The sequence below is a fragment of the Musa acuminata genome, chromosome BXJ3-1 (genome assembly GCF_036884655.1).
Source record: "Musa acuminata AAA Group cultivar baxijiao chromosome BXJ3-1, Cavendish_Baxijiao_AAA, whole genome shotgun sequence".
Lineage (NCBI taxonomy): Eukaryota > Viridiplantae > Streptophyta > Magnoliopsida > Zingiberales > Musaceae > Musa > Musa acuminata.
In genome coordinates, this window is record NC_088349.1 from 5,626,201 (window position 1) to 5,647,497 (window position 21,297).

The 21,297-nt window shown below is 40.4% G+C and overlaps 2 protein-coding genes and 1 long non-coding RNA gene across 3 annotated transcripts; 2 read left to right on the forward strand and 1 right to left on the reverse strand.

Moving 5' to 3' along the window:
- The first annotated feature begins 1,788 nt into the window (after positions 1–1,788).
- Positions 1,789–7,918, forward strand: LOC135628840 (putative clathrin assembly protein At5g57200). The gene is made up of 15 exons (XM_065135773.1): positions 1,789–2,003; positions 2,145–2,214; positions 2,501–2,598; positions 3,143–3,281; positions 3,389–3,516; positions 3,608–3,700; positions 3,772–3,822; positions 4,885–4,950; positions 5,041–5,106; positions 5,221–5,301; positions 5,608–5,688; positions 6,056–6,256; positions 6,337–6,412; positions 6,564–6,682; positions 7,212–7,918. The coding sequence occupies exons 1-15, from the start codon at positions 1,923–1,925 to the stop codon at positions 7,602–7,604; spliced, it is 1,743 nt and encodes a 580-aa protein (XP_064991845.1). The 5' UTR covers positions 1,789–1,922; the 3' UTR covers positions 7,605–7,918.
- Positions 7,919–8,826: 908 nt separating this feature from the next.
- On the forward strand, positions 8,827–13,769 carry LOC103984724 (uncharacterized). The gene is made up of 4 exons (XR_001978231.2): positions 8,827–9,244; positions 12,623–12,819; positions 13,033–13,177; positions 13,476–13,769. It is a non-coding gene; the product is annotated as an uncharacterized LOC103984724 (long non-coding RNA).
- A 2,864-nt stretch (positions 13,770–16,633) lies between these two features.
- LOC103984716 (auxin efflux carrier component 2) lies at positions 16,634–19,580 on the reverse strand. The gene is made up of 6 exons (XM_009402276.3): positions 18,244–19,580; positions 17,854–18,163; positions 17,381–17,466; positions 17,120–17,277; positions 16,953–17,029; positions 16,634–16,863 (listed from the first exon to the last, which is right to left on the reverse strand). Exons 1-6 carry the CDS (start codon positions 19,430–19,432, stop codon positions 16,797–16,799), a joined length of 1,887 nt encoding a protein of 628 aa, XP_009400551.2. The 5' UTR covers positions 19,433–19,580; the 3' UTR covers positions 16,634–16,796.
- Between the last annotated feature and the right edge of the window lie 1,717 nt (positions 19,581–21,297).

The following is a 21,297-nucleotide window of genomic DNA, read 5'->3' on the forward strand; positions in this document are numbered from 1 at the left end:
AATTTGGCAGCCGTATTCATCTAGGCCCCTAGACATGTACACTATCTAGGGACCATATTATGCAATGACTGAAGGGAAAAATCTCTACATGTAACAACCTGAAAGAAGCCTAAGTTAACTATATCAGGTTGCACCAGAAATGGAAAAAAGAAAAGTAATAAAGATTAGACAAGTAATTAAAGAACATAGGAAATGCCTTTTTGGAAACTAATTCTCTGTGACAAGGAATAACATAACCTGTCGATTTTTATGTATCGTGAATTAAGGTACAATGCTTACAAAATTAAACATCTTCCCTGCCCCAGCACATGCAAAAAGAAAAAGAAAATTGAAGTACCACAAAAAATGACGAACCAGAATAAATAGCTTCCTCAACCAAATTTCTCAAATCTTCTTGAAAGTTTGGTTTGTCCCTGTTCTTGTGCAATTTGTTGAGAAAGCTTACCATGGTTATCTTATACAAAACTTCTCTTCTGTTTAACATTTTGTTCTGTCCCAATTCATAAAACTTCTAAAGTAATTCTGCTTGAGCACAACACTGCATCACTCACGCTGTTAACAGATCAAGGGTTGCTTGAGAAAGGAGTCCAAGTATTAAGCATCATATATTCTATAAGACAAGATACTGATGCAACAGTTGCAATAGATTGTTGACTATGCAATCCACCGTTATTGAGCAAGTATCATTTCAATTGAGCAAGCATCATTTCAATAGCTTCAATTAATCACACTAGATTCTCATGGTCAGTGAATAATGTGATTGCCAAATATTAAATCTTGCTACCCTCCCTCTACATTTCAATCTTGTCTCATGGAGCCTTGGGATATTATCTCTTAATCGCATGAGCTTGCTTGGTATAAAAAATGTGCTAGATTTGCCTTCACAGTGCTCAACCTTTAGGTCTCATTGCAGGAATCCTTCCTTCCGGAGTTGCATTAACAAGGAAAATTAGAAGAGCTAAGTAGTTGTTGATCCAGATAATTACTAGGTCTTAGGACCATTAAAGTTATTCAACAAATGAATCTAAACTAGCTTCCCTAGTTCAAAAGAATCAACCAACAAGTAATCATACTGGAAAGTCCTCGAATGCGACACAAGGATAACTAATCCGCCACCCGACCACAACGCGAGATCGGCAAACAAAGGCAACAGAATAAAGATTCCAATTTTATTAACCTAAAACGAAATGGACGTGAAGGCACTCAGGGATCGGGCACAGACCTGGGCGGTGAGGCGGGTCAGTGGTCGCCTTCGCCGGCGTTAGCATGTGGGCCAGCGCTCCTCAGGCAGGGCAACGAGGTAGGAGAAAGCCACGGCGCCGAAGCATTTCATACCCTTTATCCCGTTGTAGAATGCCCCTAGCGCTATTCGAGATCACCACAAACCCTGAACCTAACCCTAGGTTTTGGCTTCCAAAACAGAGAAAGATCAAAGAGGCTGGAGGAGAGAGACCAGAGGGCGGACCGCGGGAACGAAGTCTCATACCGCATAACTACGGTGCAGAAAAGCCAACAGCCGTCGGATGAAAATTGGACGATCCTAAGCGCTCGTTAGTGTCGTCACAATGGTGACTCGCGAGGCATCACAAGGGAGGGACTTCGAATCCCTTTGATAGGAACACCCCCTTTAATGTTTCGTGCACTCTCACCTGTTCTCTCTTCATTGGGCCCCAAGTTAGCCGGACAACTGGAGCACAAGCAGTGAAAAGAGAGTGGTGTATATCAACTGCCCTTGTTATAGAGGTCTAACAGCGAGATTGGAGATAGCGGAGGAAGAATGGGGAAGGCCCGAAAGTGGCGGGTGGTGCGACGATTCGCGATTACGACTCCGTAAGAGATCGCCTTTCTCTCTCTCAATCCTTGTTTCGGGAGACGCAAGGTGGGATTAGGGGCAGGAAGGATTCGAAGTAAGGACAAGGTGGATGGGGACATGGCGGAAGGCCTACGGAGCCCTCAAGGATTCCACCAAGGTCGGGCTCGCCAAGGTCAACAGCGAATTCAAGGTCTGAGCCATTTATTTGAATCTAAATTCTGTCTCTTCGTATGTGAATTGTTCTTGGAATTCGTCTTAGGAATTGTTGGAATTGAAGGTTGATAGATGTTGTATCCCTCTGACGTGTTTGTTTTATTGCTTCCTTGATTAGGATTTGGACATTGCAATTGTGAAGGCAACAAACCATGAAGAATGCCCACCGAAGGAGCGGCACGTGCGGAGTGAGTGAACTTGATTATGGTCCTCCATTTGTTGGTGTGCAATTGCTCTGCATTCCAATTAATTTCATTTATTTATTTGGAAATTCGGTTCATTATACATAAACCTGTGTTGATTAGCAGAAGAGTCTGATGAATCTGGAGCATGATATTCAAATTTTTGTAACATTTGAATTCTTTGCACTCTCATGCTCTTGGTCGTATTATTTTTCTGTTTGTTGAATTGGCCATTTTGTTTGGATGTTTAAATTGTGCACATCTTTTTATTTTGATCCTTTTTTTGTTTCAGCAATATTTGCTGCTACGTCTGTGGTGAGGCCACGAGCAGATGTAGCTTACTGCATATATGCACTTGGCAGAAGATTGTCCAAGACACATAATTGGATGGTATGTCCAAATCCTTTGTCTAATGTCATTATGAACATAATCTGTTTTAACAGCTTGTTTGCGATCCTTGGTTATCATTCTACTTGCAGTAGTTTTTAACATTCTATTGGATGCAAGAAAGTATTGTGCAATGGTACAAGACTAACCTTTTCCAGTTCCAGATACTATGTTGCTTTTCTTTCTGAACAGTAGGCATTTCTGTTGGGTACATTATACATTTATCTCTTGTTTACTTTAGACATCGCTTATGGTAATTATTAAAGAATGCAACAAAGCTGTCATAAGCTATGTGGCTTAAGAACTGTTTACCCTCAGTTGTTTTACACAACCAGGCCCCTTAGACCAATCAAGGTTTCAAGCATTCAAGTTTACATTAGCTCAGTTTTTGAACAGAACTAGAATGCATATTTCAATTCTAATTGTCCACATACTGAATCTGCTGGATTGATAGTGTATAAAAACAGTGATATTTTACACCGAGAATCTTCTGGTACTTATATTTTATCCTCCAATATGATAAATAAATGTGGATGAAATTTTACAGGTTGCCTTGAAAACCCTGATAGTTATTCACAGGACATTGAGAGAGGGCGATCCCACATTCCGAGAGGAGCTATTGATTTATTCTCGTCGAGGAAATGTTCTACATATATCCAACTTTAAGGATGATTCTGGTCCTCTAGGTTTATTTCTTTCTTCATTCTTTTGGAATGCTGATTCTACATACTATTGTGTTGACTGAAAGGAAAATTTCAGTCTATTCATAATGGTTAGATTTTTCTTCATGTAGCTTGGGATTGTTCCGCATGGGTACGAACATATGCACTCTACTTAGAGGAGCGGCTTTCTTGTTTTAGGATCTTAAAATATGATATTGAAGCAGAACGTTTGATGAAATCTCCACAGGAGTCTGCCAAAGTAGGCTTCACTCTTCTCGTTGTTACACGTATTCTTCAGCTTTTAGTTGGATCACAGCATTATCCTCTTCTTTCCCTGTGCAAATTTCCAGGGACATAGTCGAACCAGAACACTATGTTGTCCTGATCTGTTAGAACAGTTGCTCGCTTTGCAACAGCTACTGTTCCGCCTTATAGGTTGCCGGGTAAAATAAAAACTGCAGTCATCCTTCTTATTTGTCTACAATGCTTACTTTATCTGGCTTAAATGTTGTAGCCTGAAGGAGCAGCATGCGGAAACTTCCTTATTCAATATGCATTAGCCCTGGTATGCTTAATTTTTTCGTGGTTGCATTTGAACATGAGTTTGAAAGTTTCTTTTTCCTGAGATTCCCTATAATTTTATCTGTAAAATTCTTATGGTAGGTATTATATGTCTTGGTCTGCTCTAGTGCTGGTCTGTGGTTATCTGTTCACAAATTACTAAGAATTATTATGTAGAAGGATACCCTGATCTCTTGATTCAAAAAATGCTTGAAATATCATTCTAAATAATTTCATGATTATGAAAAAATTTGAAGAAGTTGATCATCCTACTTGGCTTGTTATAGGAATCATGACAATCCAATCTAGTTTTCTTTTCTTTTCTTGTTATTATTTTCTACTGTATTTTTCACCTTTCTGAGTATGAGAACATGATGGACTTGAATTTAGCACTATATCCAGAATGTCCAGGAAACCATTTGACATCCATATTGGTGTATAAACAATATCATAAGCATCTTAATGCTATTATGCCCATTAAAAAGAAATCAAGTCATCATTTCCTAATCCTCGAGATGAAAAACCTTATTTTCCCAGATATCAGGAGCAAACCAATATACATTTCTATCTAGACCATGTGTGTGAAGTCAATATTTTATCATGACACTGGAACTAAAGCTTTCATATAATGCATTAATATGGGGTGGCATGTCCTTCACCTTTTTGGTGCATATGATAGGAACTTTGATTCTTTAAGTTATCAGTAAAGGATAGCCTTCTCATGGTGTGGGCCTATTGACCTTGGTCATAGTCCCTATTCCCTACCTCATCCATGGGTTGAAGGCTCTTGGTTACCTTTGATAACGTGCTAGCTTTGCTTTGTACCTCCTTAACCAGTTTACATTCTATTTGATCTCACTAAGTATTAGTGGTCGAATTTATATATTTTATCATTGCAAAATTTGTTATTTTAGAGCTTTTTTCAAAGTAGATATTGCCATATTGTGCCATGAAAAAATAATCAACGGAACCTGATTAATTTAAATAGGGCAAGCTTCTTGTAGAATAAACAAAGTTTCCCAATTAAAATCATGAAGCTGATAAATTTTCCTGTTTTATTATATAGGTTTTGAAAGAGAGCTTTAAAATATATTGTGCAATCAATGATGGGATCATCAATCTTGTGGATATGGTACTTTGGTTTTTATGATAATTTTTTTAATCTCTTTATCAAAAGGAGATTCTGGTTCTCTATTAGTTAATCTTATTGCATTTTATGCAGTTCTTTGATATGTCAAAATATGATGCTGTCAAGGCGCTTGATATCTACAAGAGAGCTGGACAGCAGGTATAAGATCTCATGCTTTTTACCATGGCCAACTAATTCTAAATATAAAATTGCATAATTATCTTTTTCATTTGGCATTGATTTTCTGAAGTTTTCTCTGTTCATCCCTGGCAGGCAGAATCTCTTTCTGAGTTCTATGAATTTGGCAAATGTTTGGAGCTTGCAAGGACCTTTCAGTTCCCAACTCTGAGACAGGTTTTCACGTCTATTGTTGTTGGGTTTAGACTGATACGAATACTTTTTCTTATACCAGTTAAACCAATCAAACTGAATTAGGTAGTTTCAAACATTTCATTTCAGTCATCAAATATTGTCAAAATTAATAGTTATTATAATCTAAAATGTTAGATCCTATCTCACCTATCAGCTTAAGTTTTAGGATGAAGAGTTAAAAATTTAACATGCTATCAGAACTGGAAGTCCTAGATATACTCTGTTGTTTCTGTTGTTGCTCAGTGACGTTCCTACTAATGATTTTTTTTTGGGGGTCCATATTTTTAGCCACCTCCTTCGTTCCTTGCAACAATGGAAGAATATGTCAGAGAAGCACCTGGGGTTGGCTCTGTTTCAAGCAAGAGGCTGGTGAGTGTAATTAAGTTTCCGGGTGCAAAATTTTAAATTGTACATATATTGCTAACAGCTAAGTCCTGTTTAACTAGTAGCTTTTTCTTGCAATTAACTAGTAAGAAAAGAAGCCAGTAGATTTCTTTTTCCTTGTTTGAAGTTTATTCACAATGTGAGACTAAATCAATTGAAATGGAGCTCTTGTGCACCGTTCAGACCAGTGATTTGTGTGGATGTACTTTAAGACGCTACATGAATTGTGACATGTAATTGTTTTCCAACATGTTAACTGCTTGTAAATGTCAATCTCCCATATAGTAACTTTAGAGTATGTTGTTAAAGCACTTCAAATGAATGTTTTCTGTGTCTAACATGTTTAAACCAGGAATATGAAGATAGGAAAGTATTAACTTACCAACAAGAAGAAGCCGCACCTGCAGAGGACGAAAATCCAGATGAGGAAGATGAGAAACAGCCACCGGAAGAGGAACAACCACCAGAAGAGCAACCGCCACCGGAACCTGAACCTGAACCTGAACCTATAACTGAAGAAGAAGCTCAGCCTGCTACTACCGGAGACTTGCTGGTAATTTGTGTATACCCTTTTGTACGATTATTTCATGACGAGGCTGTAGCATATGAAACATATCCAGTGTCAATATGCAGGGCTTGGATGAAATAAATCCCGTTGCTGCCGAACTTGAGCAAAGCAATGCCTTGGCCCTTGCCATCATTTCTCCAGGTAATCTAGTTTTCATTTTATGCATTTCAGATTAAATCTCCAATAAATCTTGCGTAAATGATAATATCTCTCTCTGTCTATGCTTCTCTCTATTTTAGTGTAGAACTTTGCTGCAAACTTTTGCAAGCAACTATACTTCTTGAATTTACAGGGGATGATACAAAGCCTTCATCAACTCATGACTTGTTTGGAACTGATTCTTCCGGATGGGAGTTAGCACTGGTCACTACTGCGAGCAGCAACACCAGCCAGTTGGTTGAAAGCAAACTGGTACGTTTGTTATGTGGATACATTGGCACTTGAATTGACCATTGAACTTAAAGGTTAGAGCAGTTGCAATAAATTGTTCTCTTGCAGTCTGCCTTTCCAAGTCTTACTAAGAAGCAAGACTGAAAGCAAATAAGCTACCTCTTTGAGAGTTCCAACTTCTTGCATCTTTGGGTCTTATGCATCTACATGATCATCGAAATTTACATTGCTTTCTTCAAAGGAAAACCTCCAAATCTATTTAGCTGTTACTGTAAGAGAACTTTTTAGTATAACTTTTTCCTGTAAATTGGAATTTGTTTGATGAATATTTATTACACGCATATATGTCACAACCACAAATGTTTTAGTTCATTCATCATTGTTAGTGGTTTGACATCATAACCAATTTTTCATTTCAGACCCTCCAACCATTCATGCTCCTTCTCTTAAACATTCAAAAGCTTCCTAGAAAACCATTGAATTAGAGCTTCTTCCTATCTGCTGCATTTGGTGGTAGAGACAACAACCAAGCATTCATTTTGCTGTGCAGGCTGGCGGATTCGACAGGCTGTTGCTAGAAAGTCTCTACGAAGATTCAACTAGGAGCCAACAAATTGCTGGTGCTTACAGCAGCGGCGGTCTGGACGCCAATCCTTCCGATTACAATGATCCCTTCGCCGTGTCGAACAGCATTGCGCCGCCACCAAGCGTGCAGATGGCTTTGATGGCACAGCAGCAACAACAGCAGCAGCAGCAGTATTACTACTATCAACAGCAGCCGCTACAGCAGGAGCAGTATTATCAGCAGCAGGATACGAGTATGATGGTGCCTTATCAACCTCAGCAAGCTCAGCAGCAGATGGCCTCTGCCAACCCCTTCGGCGACCCATTTGCCGGCTTTCCACAGGGTGCAACCACACAAAGCAATCAGCATCTGCTCTAATAAGAATGCGTTGTATTGTTCTTCCAGAATGGTGGAATGGTGGGGTGATCATTCTTGGACTTGAGCTCCATTAAATGAGACTGTAACCAAGTCTTTTTCTACTAAACTATGGAAGCAAACATGAGTTAGACCAAAATGACCGGTGTGTTCTTCCATGGCAGGAAACAAGGACAAGGTTTCATTGCGCAGTGTTGAAACGCCTGTATACTTGGTATGTCAGATTGTATCCAATCTTGTATCAGAGGAGATGATTGACTTGATTACAGCTTATTGATGAATATTCTTTTCTTCATTATTACATGAATTAGTTTGAATGCTCTTCCTAGAAATAAAGAGATCATTGCATTTGACTTTCTCCATTACGCTTTATTGATATATATTTCTTCATCATTATTATTATTCCTAGTTGATTAACGCTAAATTTTTAGAAGGTTCTTATTAGAACTATTCTAATCTTAGCACCATATAACAAATCTTATATGACATTTTTAAGAGTTAATTATATATTACCCCTTGTAGTTAGCTATTTTTAGTATTCTGATCCTTACACTTTAAAAAATTATATTAGTACCCTTATAGTTATGAAAGTGAATTATCTTGATCTATCTACTCTAGCGTCATCCATTTTACTAACAAAAATATAATAAACATAAAAGATAGTTTTACATTTCAATTGGTGATGACGGATGGTGTTGGTGGTGATAGACGACGACACCGTTGGAAGCCACGAGTGACTATTGTGGATGAAAAGAATGGTGATGAAAGGTGAGGGCCATCGACGTAGTTGCAGAACGATCCTCACATCTTATCACCACTCTCCTTATCCACAATAGCCTCATGTGACCTCCAATGACATTATCGTTCGTCACCACCAATGTCATCCATCACTATACATTAAAATTATCTTCTTTTTTTTTCATATTTTCGTTGATACATAATTTTTTTTATAATTATAATGATGTTAATATAACTTTTAAAAATATAGAGATATGGATATTAGAAGTAATTAACTACAAGAATAATCCTTAATCAGTCTAATTTTTAATACTTGGTAACACCAATGGATATTCTTATGATAAATTGGATTTGGCTCGATCAGTTGTTGTTTGGTTCACATTTGTTTGATCTAATCCTAGTCTTAATATCAAGAAGGCGTTTAATTGCATCTGATCCAAATTTATTCGGATCCTGATATCTAAAACGAAGAATTCGCTAACCGGATACTACCCCGCTCGCCTTCACCGTCCTCCATCTCTATATTTTGCATCCCCCTCCGACCTCTATCGACGCTTCCCGTTCTTGTTCGGTCCTTTCGCTCGGTTCGTTTTTTATGGCTCGAGTCCTTTCTGCCCCAACCCTAATCGGGGCCTCTCCGGCTGCCGAGAGGGCGGAGCTCGAGCCGGAGGGCTTCTCGGAGATCAAGGTACTGGTGATTCGCTGCCTCGAGGATGCCATCGTAGTTCGTTGAGAGGCCCCCGATTGGTTGCCCTTCATCCCCGGCTCCTCCTACTTGGTCCCGCCCCACAGTCGCTCCTGTGGCGTCGCAGAGCTCGTCAGCAAGCTCGCGAACCCGATGACAGAGGAGGAGATTGTATCGTTTACCATTATTCGTGGATGATCCTCGGTCTATTTTATGAAAGGTAAGGGAAGAAAACTCGATCCCTTTTGGTTATAATTTTGAGTTTGTTTAGGTGACGCAAGATGATTAATCAATATATATATACACACCAAATGCACGAGATCTTCCAAAGTTCTTAACAACGAGAGCAGTGCCGCGTGATTCTCGATCTTTTTATTGAAATATTTTTTTATCTGACTATATTTCAGGAGTATAATTTTTTTTGGTATTCTTAGAGAAGCTAATCGTTGTGTTAATTTTTTTAAATTATTAGTTTAGGAGGGCTTGTCTTCTGAGGAGCAAAGCCTTCTGCGTATTAAACGGATAATTTAAGTTTTTCCTTTTAAAAAAAAAGAAGTGCTTGTGTCGCATTTAAATTCGCAGCAACATGATTTGACGAGCCATGCCAACCATGACAAATCGGTTGCGCTGCATGCACATATCGTCCACTTGTCTTTCTTATTTAGTTCCGCAGGAGTAACAGACCGCTCGACCACTCCCTCGCCCACGACCGTTAAAAAGAGCATCAGTCCTCTGTTCCCAGTGTTGGAGGAACCCGACGCCATCACTCGAATAATCCCCATCAGGCTCGACATCGTCTACCCTGGGGGTCGGAACCCTCAAGTACGTCTCGATCAATATACCTCCTTCCGTTCTGCGGACTGGGATATATTTTTCGTGCTTGGTTCCTTTTGATTTAGGTATCGGTTCTTAGTTTTCCTCGGTCGAATGTGGTTTTCCCCCCCGAAAGCATCTGTTTGCAGCTTGCTGTAGATAGTTTAATTCTTTGGCACTTGATCGAGTATGCGACCATCTCTTTTATTGCTTGGTTCAGATGGCGTTTTGAATAATAGCTGATTCTTGATTTTATCAGTCAACTGAATAATATTAAAAAAAAATGGTGTCTACAAGATAAATCTTCCTCTGTTTAACCAAGAAAGCAACACGTGGCATTTGCGCTCTCAAGTCACTATGTCATCGATGGCCCCAAACCACTGAATCTCAGACATTGTCACTACACAGCTGATGTAGATCATACTTGTCTGCTATGTTGGTTGTGGACAATATCCCAGTTGAAGTAGTGCCAAATCAACCACCTCATATGATCTGTACGAGTAGGTTGCCATTGAGGCCAAATCATTACAGGGACTTCACATTTTAATTCCTAAATCATATTATGTTTTGACTTGAGTGTCAGAGGAAGATTCTCTCAGGAACACTCTCAGCTCTCTCTCTCTCTTTTGCAAGATTCGATTTAGTTCACATTTTCTGCCGTGAAACATCTCGGCTTGGTCAAATCCAATTGAGTCAACAAAGAACTTTGTTAAGCAGAGTTGTACTTCGGTTTGAATCACTTTGTTGCGCCATAACGTGGCTTTGTACCTTAGCTTTTCTCTGACCTGCTTAGATATGCTGTCTTTCTTGGCACAAAATGGCCAAGCCAGCCCTCATGATCCTAGCTAGGATGGTGACCAAAATTGTCTTCATTAATTAGGGACCTCCATAGTTTTTGAATCAATGGCTCGATGCTCTTTGAAATAGATAGCTTTTTTCCATCAACAAAAACAACTAGGAATTCTCATTGAATTCTTGCTTATCGAACCCTTTAGGTGAGATATTGCAAGAATTTAAACATGGTGTAGGGAACAAACTGGCAAATAAAATCCTCTGGCTGTTTTAGCAGAGAGCTCCAAAACTTCATAGAAAAGTTAACTTAAACATGACATTAAGGAAATTTTTGGCTAAGGGGGTTATGTGGTGGTCCAATGGTCAGGTCGATATAGTATGGGAGGTGATTTGGTTACAGTTCATAAAAGAAAATTGATTGGTTAACTACTTCTTTCAGAAGATTAAGCTAGTAGGATAGGACTCAGCATCATATATAAGCTTTATACACCCACTCATCCACAGGCTAGTTGAAGGATTAATAAGTTTGGCGTGTGGATTCAAATGCAAGATAACCATTTGGTACTTGTTATCTCTGAATGTGAGCTGCCAATAAAAAAAAACCAAGCTAATTGGTAACTAAATTGTACTTGAATTGATAAGTCATTATTTTTTTTCATCATTCATTAAACACCTAGGTTTCCCCCCTTCTTTGCTTCTTATGATTGCTTTCAAATTCAATGCATGTATTGGTCTCCTATCCATGTGTATTGACATGTCGAAAGAAAATATCTAGTAGTACCATATAGGTTGGTTTAGAATCATTTGGTATCTGTCTTCCTTCCTTCGCAGCAAGATATTTAGTCTAGAGCTTCCTGTCATCTTGTAACTTTAAGGGAACCTCCTTTGTTTAAGCTTTGTTCATCGACTCTCCCACACAAAGCCTTTCTGCCCACTTGTTGGTTCTTTCTGAACACAGCTTCAGGTATGCCATAAAGTCCCAAAATTACCGTACTGAACTGTTCTCTAATAAAATGTCTTTAGTAGCTTGAGGTTCTATAAATTGTGTTACGTGTTTGTTTAAAGTGAAAGCCTATGAGAGTAGTATCTTATCTTTCTTGATCCAAGGGTGTGCCTGCATCGGTCTTGATTATAGATGTTTTTTTGTAACTTCTTTTTCAATTTTCCAAGAGGCAAATATTCTAGAGTTAAATTATTATAATGAAAAGTAGGAAGACCAGTTATCCTCTGTGGCTATATGTATATTTTGCAGGTGGTGCCCAAATATTTAATCTTCTCGCAAAAATAGGAGAAGTTTTATATGCTCTTCAACAACAAAATGTAAACAGATTTTGACACAGAATTTGTTGGCAAGTCTTTGATACTTATGTGCAGAAAAAACATTTCTTGCATTAACATTTGTTTCCTAAACTAACTTATGGTCTGCTTCTATACAAAGTTTTTCTGAAGCTACTTCATGGAAAGTTCATGTATTGTCTTTTTATGTTGTTTGAATCCATTATCTTGAAGAACTGAGTTACTTAGAGATTCCTTTATTCTTAGTTTTAAAAATCTCACTAGTTTCAAATGAGGAAAAGTAGTATCTGAACATAATCCTTAATACATGAGTTTGGAAATTTATTTATGTTGGTTATTGTACTTAAAAGCTGATATGACCGGTTATCAAGGAGGCATTATGCCGCTACTAGCTTGTAGGAGGTTTAGATAAACATAACACAAATTAAATGCCTTTGCCCTTCAGGTTACAGACAACACTATGTTACAACAAACACAATTATTGAGACTTCTTCAGTTTTATTTGATTTATATGTTTGCTTCAGTGAACATCTATGATCAGATACATAGTTAATACATTACTCGTTGTTGTTTGTTTATGGTTTGTAGCTCCAAGCATGCACATTTTATAAATTGTCTTTGGTACATTGATTGACTCTCTCTCGGGCAAAGAATATCCAGAGCTTATGAATTTTCTATTAATACTTCTGGAGGTCAGGTTCTAAAGGTGGGGCTACTGATGGACGTGGACAAGAAGTGAGGCAGGAACAAATCTTCAGAGACAAGCTTTTGTGAGAAGATTTTAGCTTGACTTGGCTCTCATCCTCAAGTTGGCAGCTGTGATGTTTCTGCTCGGTCGGATGGATAAGAACAGAAACTTATGCTTCGGATGCTGTGTGCCTCACTGGTGTACCTGTAAGCCAAAATTTTTACTTGAAGCCTCCGATAAAGTTGATTTCTTATTTGCTTACATAATGAGTCATTTTAGTCTCTAATAGTTGCCTATAATCTGGGAAATCTAACTCTCATCAGCGTGCATGTATACTATTAGGAATTTTATTAGTCTCTTTTAGTTTCTCTACGATTGTTAGTTCCACCATTCACTTCATGGCATTCCATATGTTGCAGATATAGAACTATAGCTCTTCCCCCCTTACAAGATGGCTTCAACAAGCAGGAGCACCTACTCAGCCTCAATATGTCAATATGGGACATGGCTTTCCTGGTGGCCATGATGATGGGAATAATCCTTAAACTGGCATCTACTATAAAGGTTAAATTGCTTGACATTTCCATTTAGTAGCCACCATGAATCTAATCATACTGCATGTTCATCTAATGGAAAATGGGATCTTTTCTCATGATTCAATGCAAGTGTTCAGAAAACATGTCTGAAAAGTCATGAACTATATAGGTTTATAAGACATTAGATGCAAAATGGACAACCAACAAAATATTCTGTGCAGGACAGACATGTCTGGCAATAATATTGCTGATAGTTACCACTTCAAATTGGATATGATGACTTCTCTGTACTAAAATAGAACTGGTCGGCATTGCTTGTATACCAGAACTCAGGAGTTGAGCTGCAGAACCAGATTCAACTCACAGAAGACCATATTGCTGGATTATTGTGAAAGCGAACCAAGTGCCTGTCACTGGTTTTGTGACCCTCTCTTTTGCCAGGTTTTCATCACAATGATTATGCTGAGAGGCCAAAGCTAAGACAAGACGAGCATCTTTAAAAGGCAAGTTCTTCTTTACTAATTAACTTCTTGTGAATACTTTCGCACTCTTATCTACTTCTATCAGCAATTCCATCCTTTTGACTTTTATCTTAAGAATTATATATTACTTTGATCTCCTCTAGTTAGCAAGGATGGATTTTGTGGCTCCACCAGTACAAGTATGATATAATTCGACCACGTTATAATGTCTCATCAGAGTGATCTGCATCTACTAATACATCTGTGAGTGGGTACGCCAATATAATGGTGTTGAAATGTAAATTTTAGGCTAGTATAGGGTCTACGTGGACTTCATTCTGTTTTCCCATGCGTGGGCACCGCATATTATAGATTGGTCCACATAACATTTTGGCTTCTGATCATGATGTGTGTGGCGGGTCAGATAGGATGTCTGTTGTTTATTGTGAGTGAAGATTACGATATTGATAGTGTTACAGGACATGAGTTAGATGAGTTGCTACCATAGTCTCATAGTATAGTTACCAAGATCGGATTGGATTGATTGGTCCAACCAGAAATCCCTGAATCAGATCCTGATCATTCTGGTTCGTTAATTGGATCGTCCTTCTATTATTATTGATCATAATACTCTTAAAATATAGATACTCATATATTTTTTGAGAATATTTTATTTATAAAATAATGCTTTCTTAATTATTGATATCCATCTGTAATGTCTATCATCCTCCCCATCGTATATCATTTTTTTTATTTTTTTAATTAATTTCTCTTTTATTTTCTTGCTTTGGCCTTTTATATGTCTCTCGAATTGTAGCTTTTTTTTTTAATCGTCATAATCCTTTTCGCTTTCTTTACTATTATAATTTTTATTTTACCATAATGTCATGTGTTGATCTATTTTTTCTATCACCTTAAGTTGAAATTTATATTTTCATCTTTCTGATATCAACTAAGATGCTCCATCGGGTTCGATGGAGTGGGGTAATAGCTATGGTGGAGGGGGACAATTGGTAGGGTAGAGGCACGATCATGAATTGGGCAAAGGTCGATGATCGACGATGATTGAATGATCATTTCGAAAAACAAAATGTTTGTTGAAAATTTTTAAGTGTTATCTAAAATTAGTTTTTTTTAAAAAAAAAATTATCTTTATATATATATAATTTATATCAATACAATCAATGAAGCAATGATCCCAGGCTTGTCCGATCGGGATCTAATAATGATTGCTATGCAGGCGAACCCCCAACATAGGAAAGATCAACTGTCACTAGTTATGGGTTAGACACCACCATGAGTGCATGCATGTTGTTCGCGAACCAGCATCAACCCCAATATGTACACAAAAAACAATATGATCTTACGTGTTGGAATTGACAATAAGAATCTCTTGATCTCAATCGACTTCTCAAAAGTAAAACCCAACCCACCATCCCTCCCTCCCTGACAAAGTCAACAGCAGACACCAGCGTTGCGTAGCTCCTGCTCCACACAATGCCCACCTCTACATGTATGTTTATATATGGTGGTGTTGGCAAGTCAGAACCTTGGAAGTTGGAAAGAGTTAAAGAGGCTGCAGCATTTCAAGGCGAGAGAGAGAGAGAGAGAGAGAGAGAGAGCATTTAATTGTTGGATGCTGCAGCAGGCAAAGCTCTATGTGCTGAAGCAGGTCCATTATTGCTGCAGGCACGCAGTGTATCGTGCAGACTAAGTGGTAGGGCGACGCTTGCTAGATCTGAGAGAGCGAGAGACAGAGGGAGTCATGTCAGCTTGCAACAGCGTGGTGTCGGCCTTCCACCATGCAGTTCTTCCTTACAGCTGACACATAGAAGGGGTTTGTCTGAGCTCTGTGAAACCCTAGCTGCCACATTATTCTGTGCGTAGTACACCATGTTTGTTTTTATCTTCACCTACTGCAGTAGATACCTGCACTGTGATCCTCTTTGGGAAGAAAAGAGACGAGAGATTGGTGGGTGGTGGAGTTAGATACATAAAGAAAAAGCTTCACCGGAGACAAAAGGTGGAGTTCATCCAGGGACTTCATATGTAATTTAGCTCTTCGAGTTTGTCATAGTATAGGATTATATATAGAAATGGTTCCATTCTGGCTAAATCTCATCGGTTATTGTTTAGATAGGGATTTAAATACAGATATTACCATTCCACTCGAGGCGATCTAATGTGCAAATCTTCTTCAGCGCAACGCACATTTAAAGAAATGAAAATATATATTCTCAATCGATTCAAGTTATTCATATTGGTTTTGGGTTACTATGTCAACCCATACGAGAGGAAGCGTTAGGTACATGGATCAACAGATCATGTCTCATCTGGCATCTACTGATTTAAGGCCTTTAGATACAACGATAGTGATAAAAGAGTAAGATTGTAGATTCAATCTATTTTGAAGAATTATAATCTCCTTTTGTAGTCGCATCTGAATCGTCCATGGATCTGTCAGGTTAAGATGTAGAGATTTAACTGGTCTTAGAGTATTGCCCATTTGAAGCTCCTACGCGACATCTCACCTACATGTTTCTGTTCCTTTTTTACCATGTCTTCCCTTGACAAGATAACTCAAGCCGTACCAAACAGTGTCAACCATAAAATTAGAACTGAGTCTTGACAAGTTGCATATGCACCCTCCCTACTCTTCCGAGAGAGAGAGAGAGAGAGAGAGAGAGAGAGAGACTTTGATTCTTTGACATGCAACCCAGGAACGCGACCTTCAAAGTCCAGCTACTACTCACGTTCGCCCCCCCTCAAAAACCGACAAGACAAAACATAGTTTTCTAGGGTTGCAGTCCAAGTCACAGTCTAAGTCAGAACAGTGCATTCACTGAATCCCCCCAAAGCCTTCACCAACTAAATTCACATGGAATAAGATTCCCACCCCCCCTTCTTCCGGTATTCTACCCTTACAGTCATGTTGCTCATGCACATGCATCTTTGAATCTGAATGATGTTTCAGCAACGGCAGATAGAAATCAATTTTATACGCAGTGAACTCACATGCACCATTCACCATGCAAGATAAAATATATATATGAGCACTAAGTCCTTTCCTTAGGGTGGACAATTCGCATCCTAAGAAATAAACAAATCTAGTCTAAGGAAAAATGCAGAGCGTCATGTTATCTCCTATTCCTTCTTCTCCTTCGCCCTCTTCAAAGTTGCAGCATCCTACACTCCCAGGAGAACGTAGTAGAGGATTGTGATGGGTAGGGCGATGAGCATGCCAAAGATAACCCTGCGTGCATGGAACAAAGAATCATCATTCTCACACACACAATGCCATCACTTTCCATTAGGAGTTCAGAGATAAGGAAGGTTGCGTACGCAGTGCTAAGTATGTCAGGGTGGCAATTGTACTCCTTGGCGAACACAAATGGGACAATTCCTTGGGGTAGAGCTGCCTGCAATCAGTAATATTCGTATATAAGTCTCGTCATATGAAGGAATGACTTGAATGGGGTGTAGGGTTGGAGGTTAACAAGAATAGTTACCTGGACAATGGCCACATGCAGCAGAACTCCACGGACTCCAATGGCGATGGACGTCGCTGCGATCACTGCTGGGCCTGTCAAGAACCTGACCGCCATGGAGAAAGCAGCCACCGACTTCCCACATGAAATGATCTTTGGTTGGAGTGCCATGAAAAGACCTTCATTTTTTGTTGGCCAAATAGTATACGAACGTGTAAGCCATGGGTTGTGCCATCATCATCTGATTAATCTAGCAGTCACCGGAGAAGACAGAGAACGTACCTAAACTGAACATGGCCATTCCCAGTCCTGCATCAGATAGTATTGATATCGAACCTTTTATTATCGTAGGCATCTCGATGTTCCACCTAGAGATGTACCACAGCATCAGTGTCATTGCAACAAAACCTTAGTCTGACTCGAACTACTACCATCTTACACTGAAAAGAAAGCCCCTACAGACCATGAAGAATAAAAAGGACCACCACGAGAATGCATCGACGGCTTTATTAAGTTGCTTCAAGGACTAGCTAGGTTAGGGTTTTTGACCATGAGAAATATGAGGAACTAGTTATCAACATGTCTACACCAATGACTCAAAAGGTCTCTTGCTATCAATAGTCTAAGTTCTTATCGAATGGTATGTCAATATTAAGGTGTGTTTATGTTTATAAGATAAGATTTTGAACTATCAATCCTTGCGTAATCAGATTTCAGTCAAAATTAGTCGTATTGAGGTGGCGTATGTTGAGCACCTGAAGGATACGAGGGACCAGATGAGGCCGATGAGGCTGGAGTAGGTGTTAGGGTTCCGGATGAGCTTCCTCCAAACCATGATGACTATGAGTCGGGTCATCACGCTGGCTGGCGGCATCCGGTGGCTGCTCTCCACCAGGCCCGGTGCGCCGCCGGCGTCCACCCCCTTCTTCTGCGTCACGTACGGTGACGTGTTTGTCGGGAACTTCCCACCGTGGCTTTTCCGGCCGTCTTCCATGTCCAACTCCCCGCTTGCCGCTGCTCCCGCCTTCTTTGTCGGGCTGGCGTTGCCGCTGGTTGCATGCACGCCTACGTTTCATCCAAAGACCTCATGGTTATCTCATCTTTCCTGCTTAACAAGCAGCAGGCAAATGAAAAAGAACTACTACCTTTGGGAGTAGGGTTTTCTTGGAAGTGGGCGGCGGCCTTGGGAGGATCCACGATCCCGAATTCTGTGGAGGCAGCTCGGTTCACTATGTTCCTTAGGTTGGCCTCCGAGCCCGGGGAAGCACTGGAGCTCCACACGAACATGTGGAGCTCCTTGTTGCCATTGGCCGCGGCGGCGGCGCCCTCCTTGGCCCCGCTAGACAGGCCAGAGAGCATGGGGTTGGGAGCTGGGTAGGAGGAGGAAGACGAGGTGGTGTATAGCCCCCCGTTCATGAACTCGCTGCTCTTGCTCCCGCTCCCTCTGTGCTTTCCCGGCTTGACCCCGCCGTCGTCCTCGACGTTGCACCCGGCTGCCCTCGGGCTGGTGACCTTGCTCGAGAACATGGCGTAGAAGTCAGTCTGGTTGAAGCTGGACGCCCTCGGCGTCGGGTCCCTCGACGACTGCAGGGAGTATATCTCGACGCCAGTGAGATTGGAGGCCCTCGGCGTCATGGAAGTCATGGAGTTGAGTCCGTGAGACTTGTTGTAGGAGGACGCCATGGATCGTGCGATGGAGGAGCTCGACTTCCTGACGACCACGTGGACCTTCCCGTCCTGCCCGACCTCCGCGTCGGCCTGCAGCGGCTCCCTGCCGTTGAGGGAGATGACGTCGGAGTCGACGCGGAAGGAGGTGATGGAGGCGGTGATGTCGGCGGGGAACTGCTCCGAGATGAGGGCCTTGGCGCCGCGGTACTCGAAGAGGAAGAGCATGAGGGTGTACCAGATGACGCTCTGCATCACCACGATCTGAACCATGAGGTTGCCGGAGAAGTCGCCGTACATGGCCCGGAGGAGGGGGATGCCCATCACCAGGGTGTTGGGGAGAGTGGAGAGGGAGAAGAGGGTGATGCTCCAGTCGAGGCTGCCGCGTCGGGAGAGGTTGTGCCACAGGAACAGCGCCACTAGGATGACCACCTTCTGCAGCGAGTCGGCGGCGATGAAGTGGAAGTTCATGGCGTAGATGTTGTTGGTGGAGATGAAGTGGAAGGAGAGGAGTGGGACGGCGAACACCGCGACGAAGCGGTTGATCCCGGAGCACTGGTTGGGGGTGAAGATCTTCCACCACCGCACCGAGCCGTAGGCGAGGATCATCGCCACGTACAGCGGCACCACCGCCGCCAGCACGTCGTAAATGTCCTTCCCGGTGATCATGGCGGATCCCACACTTTGAACCCAACCAGGAAAGAGGAATCGATGCTGGAGATCTCAGACCAACATGAACATGCTCTTCTAGCTCTCGCTCATGGTGTTCGCCGAGGGAGAACGAGGAAGGAGATATAAGACTCCGGGATCTACGAAGGTAGATGATACGTGTATATATAATATGAGAAGAGGGTTGGAATTGAGGCCGCTTGTGGTGAGTGAGAGTGAAGAGTCGAGAAAGGGACTGTGTGAGTGTGGTGGGTGTGGGCTTTTCCGGAAGAAGCTCCACCATTGGAGCTGGTACGTGCATGGGTTGTCGCACGTCGGTCGTCCATCTCATGAGCAGTCCGACGTGGCCGCCCCTGTTCTTGTCTTATCCTCGATGTTAGCAATTAGAGTTTAATATGGATCAGATCGTTCTCTAATGACTTCAGTTTTTAAGATTATTTATTATCTATATCTAATTCTAAATATTTTTCATGGTATCAAAGGACATCATGCGATAGAAAACTATATGATTCAAGCTAATTAGAGATAAAACATCACACAAACATTAATTAGGCATCCAACTAAGGGGATTCAATCATAGTTATCAGAACCGAACCAAGAATCGACCCTGTGTCACTAAATCACTAAATAAAAAATATTATAAAATATATTAAATAATTTAAAACTATATATAATACAATTTAAAAATATATATTTAAAATAATTAAATTTCAGGTCCTATGATTCAAATTCATGACTTAACACAATAACTCTAATCCAGCCATGCAATACATACAGAGCATTGCTCTGTCATGACCATAAACAACATCAAAACCAACCTAAAGGAAAGCCATGGTTTGAGCCATTGTTATTTCGAGTCCTCTGGTGCTATTAGTTTATTGATGACTTCTGCTTGCAGTTTGAATAGGTCCGAAAGCCTGGATCTAACTAGTGGTGTTTATTTTCACTCACTCTTGTAAGCTACACCCCAAGTCCGACAAAGTTAGACTTGAAGCCAGAAAACCAGACTACTTTAAAGTAAACCATATGCTGGCTGTCTGCTGCGGTCATTATGATAAGTCATAGCAGAATTCGGAGGAGAAAGACATGCTTTGTGAACTAATATATATATATATTTTTTGAAGTCTCAGTTAATGATCTGACCAAATTTTAGCTGCTAGAAAATTTAGAATTTTCTAACATTCTGGAATTTGAGTTGGAGTGGAACATCAATACAATTTAAAAAAAGTTGACTTGATGAGTTATATAGGTCAACTATGTCATTTCACTTTTTTCGATCTTACCAATGAGAGACTAATTCCTTCGTCCATTCATCGGAGGCGCATGGAAATTTTTCCCGTGTTCATCTTCTTCCTCTTGTTCGTAAGGGTCAAATTCATCCACATGCGTTCGAGGAGGACGATTGGCTCATCCGCGTCACCCCAAGTGTTTGCGGTCTTAGTAATGTGACTAGCCTTTAGCTTATGCTTATCATCATCTCTTACATACATGCAATCTCCTATACACAAATAATTTTTTTTAACATTTTTTCATGTTTAGTCAGATTTGATAATTTGAGTTCGGAGCTAATTCAGAGCCAATTGAGATTATTCTTTCGAATTAATCCTAAGTTAAACTTCACTAATACCAAACAAGTTCAACTCTAGGCATGCCGATCCTATAAAATTACATTGAAATGTTTTCGATGATGATGCCCCTTTACTGCTTAATTAATAAATGATTCAAACGATTCGACTAGTTTTTTGGGATAAAAGATTGTGTGTAGTGAATGAACCTAGGAAATTCTTTTATAATGAGCTTTAAGTGTCATTACATCTGCAGTAGATGTTGATCATAAAAATCATGGTGTGTGTTTCTCAGACTTA

What these genes read in the sequence shown, in the direction of transcription:
- LOC135628840 (XM_065135773.1), top strand. Translation starts at nt 1,923, where the DNA reads ATGGGGACATGGCGGAAGGCCTACGGAGCCCTCAAGGATTCCACCAAG. An exon ending in GGATGATTCTGGTCCTCTAG is followed by an intron (nt 3,282 to 3,388) that starts GTTTATTTCTTT and finishes TTCTTCATGTAG; the next exon opens with CTTGGGATTGTTCCGCATGG. An exon ending in TCCGCCTTATAGGTTGCCGG is followed by an intron (nt 3,701 to 3,771) that starts GTAAAATAAAAA and finishes TAAATGTTGTAG; the next exon opens with CCTGAAGGAGCAGCATGCGG.
- LOC103984716 (XM_009402276.3), bottom strand. Translation starts at nt 19,432, where the DNA reads ATGATCACCGGGAAGGACATTTACGACGTGCTGGCGGCGGTGGTGCCG. An exon ending in TGGTCCCTCGTATCCTTCAG is followed by an intron (nt 17,467 to 17,853) that starts GTGCTCAACATA and finishes GTACATCTCTAG; the next exon opens with GTGGAACATCGAGATGCCTA. An exon ending in TGCATGTGGCCATTGTCCAG is followed by an intron (nt 17,030 to 17,119) that starts GTAACTATTCTT and finishes TACTGATTGCAG; the next exon opens with GCAGCTCTACCCCAAGGAAT.